The 14,157-nt window shown below is 30.2% G+C and overlaps 1 protein-coding gene across 2 annotated transcripts in view; it reads left to right on the forward strand.

The window, feature by feature from the left end:
* Positions 1-14,157, forward strand: part of p23 — a 58,121-nt gene that overhangs the window by 4,015 nt on the left and 39,949 nt on the right. For both annotated transcript variants that reach the window (XM_067266204.1, XM_067266203.1), the window contains exon 2: positions 8,771-8,887. In XM_067266204.1, the coding sequence (XP_067122305.1) occupies positions 8,771-8,887 (117 nt within the window). The remainder of the gene's footprint in view (positions 1-8,770; positions 8,888-14,157) is intronic.

Consider the following 14,157-nt stretch of genomic DNA (forward strand, 5'->3'; position numbering starts at 1 on the left):
AACTCAAAGCATAATATACCTGATATGATTTTTATCCCAAAACATTTCAATTTGATTTTATTCAAACAAAATGTGAAGTAAAAAATTTAAAATAAGCTTCTAAACAGAGAATATAATCTCACATTAGCAGTAATGTGTTAAATTTTACAACTGTTAAGATAGATGTCTGATTTAATTTTAAGTGATGAGAACTGTGAAAAATACACAAACTTTATTGGATCCAATATAATCTTTATTTTTTAACCATGGCATTTGAGAAGTGTGTGGAAACAACAATCTAAGAGAGGAAGGTTGTAATAACAATGAGATGAAAAAAAAGAAGCTTGTTGCAAAGCATGAAAACAGTACCTATGTGGAAAATTGGTGGCCATGTTTAAGATGCAGAAGTTGACAGTGTATGACCAGTAAATACAGTTTTCTTTTTATTATATAGTACAGTGGAACCTCGCTTAACGAGCATAATTTGTTCCATAATCTTGCTTGTTAAGTGAAACAGTTTTTCCCATATAAATTAATGTAAAATACAATAATGCATTCCATGCTGAAAAAATACTCAAGTATTTTATGTATAATGTTTATTCAAAGAAAATTACACAATATACATTGTTAAGAAGTGTGAATCATCATCATTATTTCTTCTGGTGTGGAATGAACCAACCTGGAATGCAAATTTAATTTGCAGAAAACAAAAGAAAAGATATGTCTGATGAAGATGCCAAACGGTATGCTTGGCATCTTGGGCTATGTAAAGGATATAATTAAATATTAGAAATTAATTAATTTGACTAGAGGTAGGCAGTTATGCTGTCATCTCGTATTAAATTTAATAATTATAAATAAATAAATTTTTAATTCAGACATTTTTAAAATTTAATTTGGAATTGGTCATTAAATTTAGTACAAGATGGTGTGTTTATTATATATCGGGCTATGATTGTCAATGTTTACATGTGATATGTGTGAACACAAGTTTGGAAAAATGTTTGATCACAAGCAACACTAAGATGCTAGCGGAACGAGTGCTAAACACAGACTGATGGAGCATGTGCACAATCCGGGATTTCCCCTCTCCTTGTCCTCATTATGTGAAGCATCGCACGTTAAGCGAGTCAAATTTTTACAATTTGTTTTGCTCATTAAGCGAGGTTCCACTGTATTTATGTATTTTATAGTGATGGGAAGATTGAGTGAAATCTGAAAAATCCGGCATTTTCCAGTAATCAAAATTGAGCAAATCTTGTCATAATTTCCAATTATTAAAACGATTCTTCCACATTTAATACAAAAATTATTTGTTTCAGTTAAAGATTAAAAATTTTTAAAATTCCAATATAATCTTTGAGCATACTCATAGCAATTAAATATTAGTATATTTGAAACTTTCAAAGCATAGTACACTATGCCCATACATGAGGTTATGTCTGTCATGGTGGACTTTTCTTTCCTATAGAGTGATAAGCGATTGCACTTGGTCAGTACTAATTTTCCTCATTTTAGGGGAGAGAAGGTGACATTAGGGTTGTAACTCTGCCAGTATTGGGCCACTTGACCAGCAATTTCAAATCAAGGCTGGCAGTTGACAAAAATATTTAAGTATTGGTAAAACAATTTAAAATACAAACAAAATATTTTAATTGAAAAAATATATAAAATTATTTTTAATATTTAATATGTTTATTTACAATGATAAAATGACTTTCTCATAATTATGAAAGGTTTTGATTCATAGACAATGCTGTAATATGTTAAATTTTCAAATGTGATTTGCATGATTCTAATAAAAATACTTGTTTGTGCTAAGTTTACTGTCATTTTGAGTTTTAAAACTTGATTTTACAAGATGAGTCTGTGTAGACATTCCTGGCTCAAGTGAATGAATTCAAAAATTGATTAACTCGTGACTATATTTATTTGAGTTGTTGCATCATTTGTTGAACCTTGTTTAGTGTTAAGTACAATGGAATTATAGTTTTTACATGGTATGCTGATTGGGAGAAGTATGAAAAAAGAAGTGCATCTCATTCATCTTACCTTCCACCCCTGTCATTGTTCTGCCAGCAAAGCGGTTTCCAAAGATGGTGACCCTACATGACATGATGGGATAGTTTTGAGTAAAAGAGAACTAACTGTAATTTCTTTGAGGGTAGTGTATTTGGAATAAGATTACAAATTTATTTTGTAGTACAGTAATACCCTGAACTTATGCGATAGGTGGAACCGAGTGATAACCACGTAAGTCGGGGTATAATTTTGCATATAAATACATAAAAGTTACTTTTAATTGGGCCAGAACTAAAGAAAAGAATAATTTAGAAAAAAATGTTTAATAAAATCTTAGATAATACATATGTATAACAAATTATATTATTAAAATCATAAACCGAAGTTATTTTGATGTAATAGAATGTTTAATAACACTAAATAATGATTTTTAATTATCATGAAATTTGTAAAGAACGCCCACTAGGGGGCGTCCCTAGTGGGCGTTCTTTATGGGGCTCCTAGTAAAATCTAACAAATTCGTCTTACGGCTCAAAGATAATTTTTTTCTTTCCCCAAAATTTCCTCATAGCATGCTGCTAATGTTTTTTTCTCGTTTTGTAGAATAAATGTGCTCTTTGTTGGAGTCTATATTTTCTAAAATTTGTAACCCCTTTTCAATTAAACTGAGGCATTCTGTCAAGTTTCCAACCGTCATTCAATCTTCTGATTGAACTGGGTCTAAAGAATCAAGTTCTTTAATGTCTTGCTTTTGCTCGTGCATTTCTGTGAGCTCATCAATTGTCAGCTCCTGATAAAGGTAGTTTTTCTTCTCTTGTTTGATTCAGAAAAATCAGTTCTACTTCGTTTGGATGACATAGTAGAGTCTCAAGTCTCCGTAGATATAACAAACACAGAAATAAATAAGACAAAATAAATTGTAGCTATGCGTCGATTCCGCACGACACGTCTGAACATGTAAGCTGAACAATAGTTTGGGGGAAGTGAGTAATCAAGGGTTGCATGGTGCTCAAACAAAAGACGAATCGTCGAAAATCACATAAGTCAAGGTATTACTGTACTACAAAAGTGGACAAAAGAATAAATTAATGTAAGATAATGATTAAGATATTTTTCCAGATATGTCATAGAATTTCTAAGTCACAAGTCTAACCTGTTTTCCATGTTTGTGAGTCTTTGTGAAGGTGAACTGTGTGAGGAATTAACACTATGCATTTCTGGAGGAAATGTAGCATTTGCTGTAAATTTTTGTAACAATCCTTTTCAAAGTACCTGTGTAGTTATGAGGAGCTGGAATGCATTCTTTATCTGTTTGTAATATGTGTAGCATTTCATGAGTGTGATAATTTACTCTTATTTGCCCTAGTGGCTATTGTATTATTCCATTTGAGCCATTGAAGTGATGTGAAACTGATATTTGTCTGGCATATTTTATTAGCATAAATCTTGCAAGTGACTTCTTACTTACAGTAATTGTAGATTCATTATCTGAATGTGATGCCAAGGGAATCAGTCCTGTAGATTTCATCTTCGATACCAATGTTATATTGAGAGATGAATTGCAGACTATTTGAGAGTGATTCCTTAGAATGCATTGAAGAGAGTCAGTGTTGCACCCACTCACCCGCATATTCACCAACATGAATTAGGGTTAACTCGAGAGTTATTGTTAATTTATCAATAACTTGAGAGTTAACCCTAATTCATGTTGGTGAATATGGGGGGGTCAGACTGCAGACTATTTTCAGGACCCAACATTTCTCCAAAAATTACTGCATACTAGCATGGACTCAAAATAAAACAACTTATGAACAAACAATAATTACTACTGTGTAGTTTGGAAAATTAAATTAAATCATACAAATAATTAAATTGGCCTACCATATAATTTGTTACACAATACTAAACTGATAACATAATTTTTAGAATGTTTTAACCCTTCTATAATTATCCCCTCAAATATTTTTACACCTTTCTGTCACACACTGAATATTAAAAGCAAAATGTTAAAAGCAGTTTGTGTGAAGCCTTACTCCCTCATATAAACAACATAAATGTAAAAATTAATTTGATTTTAAAATTTTGAAATTTCAAAACATTTAAAAAGTTTTTAAAAACATTTTGTAAAGGAGTCAATGTCCGATCATTAATTCTTGTTTTGGGGCGTTATTTTTATTTTGTTCTTTTCTTTTTCTTGGTTCCTTTTTTTTGTTGTTATGGACAAACTCCCAAGCACCAATGACCAAAAGAACAAAAAAAACGAAAATTTTTAACTTAGTTTGCATCGTTGCCCGATCCTGGAACATCATCCTATGTAAATTAGACAGTGCGGAGCTACACTGGATGAACAATTAAAAGCGGAACAGCCAGGACCAAAAGGAGAGAGAGCTTCAGGTGACCAAGGTGGTAAACGTCAGTGATAAGTTCGAGGAAATTGTGTTTGGCTGTACACTATTTATAGCTTGAGGAGGAGATAAAACGTTTTCTTTATTATGAGAAAGCTGTACAAGATATTGATATTGTCTGTGGTTTGTGGAAATTATTAGTTTTAAATAAAGTCCTGGTCTGGTACTTGCCTCATTATTATGTAACCTATTGTTGTTTCCGAAAACGGTGAGTTACAATTTTAAATTTTTAACTGATTTGAATTTGATTTTAATTAATTCAAGTTTATTTCTAGTTTTGGTTTTGGTGTAAAGGACAGAATTTTAATTATTTAATTTTGCCTGCATTTTTTTGAATCCTTAATTCCAATTTTTTAAATTAATTTCAACTTTTTTCTTTTGAGACAGGACTATAGAAATTGTGTGTGTTGTTTTTGCACAAAAGTTAACCAGATTTTAATTTATTGTAATTTTTAGACTCTAGCCCGATAATTCGGCTTTGGTGGATGTATAGCTTTGTAACGGGTTGGTCGTTATTTATTTATGTTTTAATTATAAGCGAGTTAACATTGTTTGAACTTTTGGCTATCGAGTTTCAAATTGTGGTCAGCAAAACAGTTAAAATGTAAACAAAATTATATTTTAATTGAAACAATATTATATAAAATTGTTTTTAATATTTAGTATGTTTACTTATAATAAAATGACTTGCTCATTATAATTATGAAAGTTTTTATGATGATTCACAGATATGTGTAATACATTAAGTTTTCAAATGAGATTTGTGCAATTTTGAGTAAAAATACTTGTTTGCACTGTTTATTGCCATTTTGAATTTTAACCCTTTCCCGGCCAGGGTACCGATCTATCGTTACCCTATTCGTTTAGCAAAACGGCCAGGGTACCGATTGATCGTTACCCTGTTAACAATCGATTTTTATAAAATTTATCGACAACAGATGTCAGCACTTGACGGCATCGTCTTGTTTATCGTTCATTCTACATATTTTTGTCCAGGTGGTGTTTTGTCGACTTAAAAAATTTTAATTATCGGTTATTTTTTCTTAATTTTTCATTTTCTGATAATTTTTTATTTTATTTTTAGCATATTCATGCAATAATATTACTATAATAAGTTGATTTATGCTATAATAAGTTTATTCAGCTATAATATGTTAATATATCGTAAATATTTAAGTTATGACCTTCAGTTCTGATATTTTATATATTTTTTTTAATTTTTAATTTTTTTTTAAATCTAAAATATTAGCAAATGTTACATCTATTGCTATTGGTAATCATATGTTTATTACAAAAATATATAGTCTTGTTTGATATGAAATGAATAAAGTATATTAGTTAATTATATTAGATGAAAGCAGAATGAAGTTCAGATTTAAAACAAATGTTTGATATAATGTGCGATAATTTCACAACGAATAAACGTACGTGCATAAATGTAATATCAAATTGTACAGAACAATATTCTACGTCATTCTGGCTCAGTGACAATAAGAATAAAGTAACCAGACAATGTTAATTTTGACAAAAAGTAACAAATTTTCAAGTTTGAATGTCAATTATCATATATTATTTTTTTTTTCTCATAAATTTTTCAAACAAACTTTATTGAAAAATGTCGTATTTAAAACTAACTATATTGATAAATATATGTGATTTTTTTCATATGAATCAAATAATAATTTAATTTTTGGTGAATTTTTAAAATAATATTGCCTGATTTACCTATTTTGACCTTGGCCGTTTTACAAAATAAGGGGGCGTGGCAAACGGCAGGGAAAGGGTTAAAAATTGATTTTTCAAGATGAGTCAGTCTAGATATTCATGACTTGAATGAATGACTTCAAAAATTGGTTAACTTGTGGCAATATTTGTTTGGCTCATATGCCAAACTTTATTTAGTATTAAATATGATGGAGTTAAATCATTTACAAGACATGCCCATTGTGATAAATTTATTCCCATTTTAAGTTGTAAAAATTGATTTTTTACAACTTAAGTCTAGGCATTCATTTGGTTCTTCTTTTTCTCAAATAAGTATGCACACAGTGCATTTAGGAAAACGTGGTTCGAGTAAATGAATTCAAAACTTGGTTAACTTGTGGTGGTGATGATATTTGTTTGGCTCATTGCATGATTTGCCGAACCTCGTTTAATGTTAAATATAATGGAATTACAGCATTTTGAGGCATGCCAATTGTGAGAAGCATTAAAAAAATAAATTTATTTTCTCATTACCTTCCCCTTGCCTCAGGACATTGGATCAGTTTTCAAAGATGGTAACCTTAGATGATACAATGGGATAGTTTGAGTTTTTATTTTCGAGTAAAAGGGAATTAGCTGTAATTTGTGTGGGGGTAGTGTTGCAATATTAACTTTAACTGCAATAAGATTACAAATTTATTTCAATAAAAGCATGTATGACTACATATAAATGAGAATTTTCGGGTTTCTTTCAAAAGTTTGATTCTGGATTTCCCAATCCCTTTCCATTCTTAAACTTGATGTTTATTAATTAATGAAAGTGTGACTGGAGGGTTGGTACCTTTTCGGTACCTTGTTAGGAATGACACCAGTGTGCCGGGTGACACGGAAGCCAATATGGCGGGTTGATTCAGTCATGTGAGCGGCCACATATACAGGTGGTCGGATTCAGGATGGAGATGAAGTAAGAGACAGCATACTGGAAGTGAATCACTCTGATAACAGGTTAACAACCAATAACAATTTAATCTCAACGGAAAGGAGTACATAATACAATACAATAGATATATATATATATATATATATATATATTTAGCCTATCAATCTAGCGGTTGTGTGTGTGAGAGAGTTTACAGGAGATACACTTGGGGATAAATACCTCGTCAAGAATCTTGACAAGATGCAAGCCGAATGGGAGAAAGTTCTCGAGGGCAGTTCTTACTTCAGGTGCACAACTGGCATCTCAGGAAGGTAATCCATAAGGATGAACTAGATCAATGGTATTCAAACATATTAACGGTGCGACCCCAAGGTAATTTTCCGCAACCCCAAATGGGGTCGTGGCCCATAGATTGAATACACTGAACTAGATGATATGAAGCAATGATAAATCTGTATAATCCACAGGTATCCGACGATTGAAGCTCAAGTGGAAGACTAGCATCAGCTGTTTAAGCTGTCATTAGTTTTTTTGCTAAAATGCTACAAGAATTTGTAAATGCTTAAAATATTTGGGATGAACAGGTGGTGTATCTGCAGGTAAACCCTGCATACACCTCCTGTTCATAACAAATACTTAAAATGCTAAATCCTAAATAAAATTCAAAATATAAATACAAAGCAATAAAAATCATTAATGAGAATATATAATTTTGGTGAATCTACTTTTATTTTTCATCAAATTAATAAATATTTGAGGGTAGCCTTAGTGGAGCCTCTTCTATATGGCTTACAAAATTACATTTGATTTGAATAGTTTGATTGATCAATTTTGATGAAACTTTGCTGTTTTCCATTAATTGTAGTTAGGAATCCAAAAAATGGGAATCCAAGACTTTGTTTTTGAGATATAAGGTCATAGCACAAGCACCTGCAACAAAGCAATATCACACAAGTCGTGACTTTGTCAGCCAATTCTTAGAGTCACTAGTGTGTATTCTATGAACTTATGGAATTGAGTTTGTTCTCAGAGTTTGATGAGCCAATTTTGGTGAAACTTTTCCATTTTCCATTAATTTTGATGAGGAATTCAATATTGTAATAAGTGTCCATTTAAATGTAAAAGATAGGGGGTTCGTGACTGTTTTTGATTTAGCCTACATTGGAGTCAAAGTGACAATGTTTCTGTTTCCTGACATAACTGAGTGCACATAACTGAGTTTAGAGGTCAAAAGTAAAAACAGCATTGTGTGCACCTAATGGAAAATAGGCACGAAAAACAAACAAAACAAAACAAAGCAATCAATGGCAATTGCTTTGTTCTTTGATTGCCTCTCTGTATTTGGCTGGCAAGGATCACTTCTTTCCTGCTTTCAATTCTGTTGTGATATGACAAAGTTGCGCAATATCCTAGTTAAATAAAATAGAAGACTTTGTTGCCATTATTAAAAATAAGGCTGATTGTACTGAATTGTTAGCAGTTTAATTAATACTTAGAATAATTCATTAATTTTGAAAGTGAAGCAAGTCCATTGTTTTGTTTTGAGGATAGTTTTTCTATGCCTGTTAGACACTAAATTTTTTTAATGGAAATAAATAAATAAATTAAATTTAAATATTTCTTGAAACAAAGGATTTTATATAATATAATTGATAAAATTTGTGTAGTTTTTATTATATTATTTAAATGTTTTGAATAATTTAAAAATGATGACTTTCAGACTTCTTCCTCCTCCTGTTCTATGGGCTCAAAGGAAACATCTTATATATTTGAAGATAGCTTTGGAAGATTGTAAAAATCCTACAATTCAGTTAGAAAAGGATAAATTGTATTTCAAGTAAGTTTTAGTTTAAAATGAGTTAATTACTAATTAGAATGCCCAAATTGTTAGCCAGATTTTACTGTGTTGTATTCCAGGTAAGTTGTCGCCTAACGTAGACAAAAGCACATTTCTTGCTACCTTGTGAATGGTCTAATTCTAATCTCAGCTGAAGTATGATTGATTCTTCTGCCTAACATATTTTCAAGTAATTTTTCTCTCAATGCACCATGAAGCATTGAGAGAAAGATTACTTGCCTTTACTAAGTTTTAGGATTGATTTAATATAAAATACATACATGAAGGAAATAACTGTTTTATTATTTATTAGTGATATAACGAATATTCGGTTACTACCCAGTATTCGGCCTATTTTTCACTATTTAGCTGAATACTGAATACCTAAAAACAGGAGTAAGAAATAACAAAAACACAGTAAATTAATCATTTTGGTAACTTTTATTAATGCTGAACATTAAACTATAATTATTGAAGTTAATAAAAAATAGCATCTAACTCTAGTTATTATTAAATTAAATTATTTCGTAATTAAATAATAAAATATAGCCTTTATCTAGCTCGATATCTTATGGTATTGATGGCGTGTAGGTTAGAATGTATCGGGCATTAATGTTGTTGTTTAGTTAATTATGTTATATTCGTATTTGCGTATATTTTAATATTTTTTACGATATTTTAAAATGATTTACAAAACGTTTTATTGAAACTTATCGTATTTAATGAAAGAATTATTTATCTATTTCTAGGAGATGAGTAACTGATATATAATTTATTTTATATATAAAGCAAAGAATGAGCATTTCTCATTGTATGCAAAAGATAACATTTGAAAGCATGTTAATTTTAAAAATATTGACAAAAACAATAGCAAGAAAATATCACACAACTTCACAAATAGAAACCCCTCAATAATATATTTGAACTGTTCCACAACTGGGAAGAAACTAGACCATATGTCCCCACTAAAGTAAATCCTTAGGGTACTGTTCAGTCTACAAATACGTAGTAAAAACAAAATTTTAGTGCTTAATTAGAGAGTTAAAAAAATTGATCTGTCCACCTGTTTTGCATATTTAGACCTTGACGAATTTATTGTTTTACCTGCAGTGGTAATTTCAAGGACAATGGTAGGAATAAGATACCATATTTCATTGCAAAAAGAAATTCAATGGCAATTAGTAATTTAAAATTTATTGACTCAAGTGCTTTTAAAATTAGGGGTCAAAAAAAAGCATGATTTATAATGAGGGACTACTGTATATCTATGGGTAGAAGGTGTAAGTGTAACAGACCTAGATCGCCAGTGCTGTGGAGTAATGATGATTTTGAGGTTATTCTTACTCCTACTCCAGAGTTGGATTTTTAAATGTTATTCCTCCCCCTCTTACTCTTACTCCTTGAAAATCTCCGACTCCTCTTAACTCCCTACTCGTACTCCTACTCCACAGCCCTGTAGATTGCTGTATAATAATTTTAAGTGAGATTATTACATTGGTTTTAATGAAATGAATCTCATTAAAATTCCAATATGCAATAGACTAGATGTAATAAATGTAAGCAGTTTGATGAATATGTTAATCAATGGTCTACCTCGAAGAGAATTTGATTTCCAAGCTACCTTTACTGTATGGTACCAGAAAAACAGAGATGCTTTCAATTGTAAACTTAGTATGTCTATGAGTAAGTATAGCATTTATAATTTTATACTGGCTGATATCAAAATAAAATTACAATTTTTATTATGTTGAAAGCATTTTTTTACATTTGTTTCGCTACAAATTATAATTTTTCTACAGTTTTCCAAGACAACATTATCAAAAAAAAACTACAGATTTGAAAAAGCTAGTGAGATCCCTACAATAAACTGAGATGAAAAAATAAGTATTTAGAGACAATTTTGCAAGATTGTATGGCAAGAATGCATGTTGTGCACTCCCATTTTGCCGTTTTGTGAGCAAATTTATTTACAATGTAAATATGATTTGATCCTACTTGTAACTTTTCGCCAACTTAAACACACCACAAAAACGATCTGTATCACATGACAAAGACTGATTCAATCTTACAAATCAATTCATCTGAAACAAAGTATATACACTCTAGGGTGACCATTCCCAGGGTCATCTTCAACATCTTTTCATCCATCATGAAATCAAGCATGCTAACAGAAATTTTCCCTTCTCTCCCCCCTTTCCCTCAGGCTATACATTTTGGTAAGGCCGTCTCTTTCACAACTATCATCTAACAGAAATTGTTGGATTGTGATAGTGTTTCATTACCTTAGGCTGCAATCAGATCAGCTGTTTGCATTGCAGCACAACTTTCTTGTCACTTGTTGCATCATATTTGAACACAGGATGAGAGCTCTTCACCCAATCACATTCAACTATACATGGCACAAAACAACTTTGATCTTTGCAAAACTTTACATGTTTTTGACACATGTAACAAGTCAAAATCTGTCTGTGACCAGATGGTGTACTCAGTGCTCTCTTACAAATAATTAAGTCCCAAAACTTAATAGATTCACTGTGTATGAGAATAGAAAATTGAATATATAAAAAAAGTATAATATATATGAAGCATGCAATGTCATAATGTTGTAAATGCCAAAAAACAAACTTTTCAGGAGAGAGAAAAAACACTTTTTGTAATGAACAAACTTTAATTAAAAGCTATAAAAATTATTTTAACAATTTACACTTTGGAATAAAACATTGGGTTTAATTTCAAACACCTAAATATGATAGTAAGGAAACAAAAAAAGTTTAAAAACAGGGTTAGAGCCATAACGTAAATGCCAAAAACAATTGCAATCATAAAATTAATGTTTCTACAGCTGAAAAACAGTTTTGAATACCAAAAAAAACTACATTTAAATTATTAAACACAATTTAAAAATTCAATATCAATTTTAACATTAAAAACTGGCAATAATCTATTAGTGACTGCTTCCTGGCTTCAACAATGTTGGGCCCACAGTTTTGGTACTTGAACTGGGCTGTAATCTTTATCAATTGTAATATAATTATGATAAATAAAGGAAAATATAAACAATAAGGTATTAATTTAGTGGAATAAAAGTTAAAATGTATTTAAAAACTTCAAATTTGAAAGATTAATGAAGTCCGAATACCATTTTGAAATATCAAATAATAAGGTGATACAGGTTAACTATTAATAAACTGGGATTCAGTTATCCGGTTCTGCGTAAAAAACTCACTGCGTTACAAATTGGAATAACAAAATGATGTAAATGTAAATCATAACATTTTACGTGCCAAAAGTCAAGTGGCTTGCACTTTGGCACTTAAAACGTTATGGCTTGCACATAAATTCATCTTCAAAATATAGCCACTTAGAGCACCACAATTGCCACAATATTTTTTTTAGGAAAAAACATTGCATTTAAAATTCATTTCTTCAATAAAATGTATTTTGAGAAAATGGCATTTACAACCTTATGGCATTGCACGCTTCATATAATAATATATAAGTAATAATTTTAGTTTTGCTTGCTATTCCTATAGAATTTGTTCCTTTATTCTCAATATAGAGCTGACAAAGCTATTTATTTTATGAGTCATTTCTGTTATGTATGTATTTTGTAGATCTGTAAAATGTATTTTTGTGATAAAATTTTCCTCAAAGGGCAAGATTGTTGTTGACATACAGCATATCTAATCAATTTTGAGGAACAGTAAAATAATCCAAGTTTAATCCCAGTTACTTTAAATAAAAGTTGCTGATTCATCATTTGGTTACATTTTTTAGTAATTTCTCTCTCTTTCTCTCTCTCCTGTCTGTAATATATTAACACAGTTAATGCTTCTATTGTTTAAAATAATTAATCAATAAAGTTGTGTTTACATAAAATAAATTTAGATATCTTGTGCAACTGATCTTAATTTACTGAATAATTATCTGTGAAAAATATTGTCACAAATTTAAAGAACAGATCACATGTAATGCATTGTGATCTATTCCTGTGCACTTTGAATGGGGCTACTTAGCTGAAAAATTCTTAGTAAATCATTGTTACCAAGAGCAACTTTAAACAAGACAGAAATGTAAAAAATAAGTAAGCAAAAGAATGGATTGAAGTACAGTGGTATGTGGTATCTCAGAACTCAAACACTCAAGGTTGAACAACTTGGAATCCAGGCACATTTTTGAGGAAATTTTGCCCCAAAAATTGAATCTTTCTTGGAACTCAAAAAAACGAAGATGCCTATATTTGTACAGACATGCATGATGAATTGGTGTTTCCAGATTGGATTAATTTTTATTTTGTTTTTATATCTCTCAGAATATTTCTTTTTGTTTTGTGCTACAGTGAAAATCTATTAATTTTCTAAATCAGTTGATAAGAGTTTGAGACACCTGTTGAACAAGCCCAGCTGCACTAAATTCATCTTCTGCATTTGATTGCATTATTTACTTTTTCATTGTTTTTAATCTATTATTATGTTTTATGCATTAATTTTGGCATTTACTTGTGTTACTTTAACATAAATTATGATTTTAGAATTAAAATGGGCATTTTTAGGGTTTGGGAATGGGTTAATTCACTTCATATTATTGATTGCAGAAAAATTGCAATTTGAACCTCCTCTAGGAGCAAAGTATTGCTGTTAACAACATGTATGGGATATTTTAACAAGGTGTTTGAGATTTCACATGTCATTAAAAACAAAGCATCTTGATATATATATCAAGAGACAGAACATATTAAAGTTGTTTTTTCCTCCACACAGGATTCCTGATAGTGTGCACAAAAATTTTGATTGTGTGCACTGATTTTGATTTACAAAGATTGTCATGATCTACATATATTCTGACAGTAGTTATATATGTAATAAAAAATATTTTTCAAATTACTTTTAGGTTCATAGATGGCATGGAAATTATCCCTATTCTAGACAATTATAATGTTGGTGCATTTGTTCTGTCAGTGTGTTGTCTTTAAAATTTATTTTCTTAATTTTTCGAAGTAATTTTTAATTAACATTTTTATATTCTACAAATTTCTTATCCTAAATATCTTTTTCTTGCATAGTGAATGAATGCAATTAATTTAGAATAATTCTTTGTTTTAACTTGTAGACAAAATTGGTGAACTGTACTCAGTGCAGTTCATTTATAATGTCCCTGACAAATATCTTGTAAAATATGCATACTCTTAAGAAATTGATCAGAATAAAAGTTGTTTTCATCTGGTCTTTTCAATTCCATAAAAATTAAGCCTCAGTATGTTGAGTTACAGA

The sequence above is a fragment of the Centruroides vittatus genome, unplaced genomic scaffold, assembly GCF_030686945.1.
Source record: "Centruroides vittatus isolate TY-2023 unplaced genomic scaffold, ASM3068694v2 contig_2696, whole genome shotgun sequence".
Classification (NCBI taxonomy): Eukaryota; Metazoa; Arthropoda; class Arachnida; order Scorpiones; family Buthidae; genus Centruroides; species Centruroides vittatus.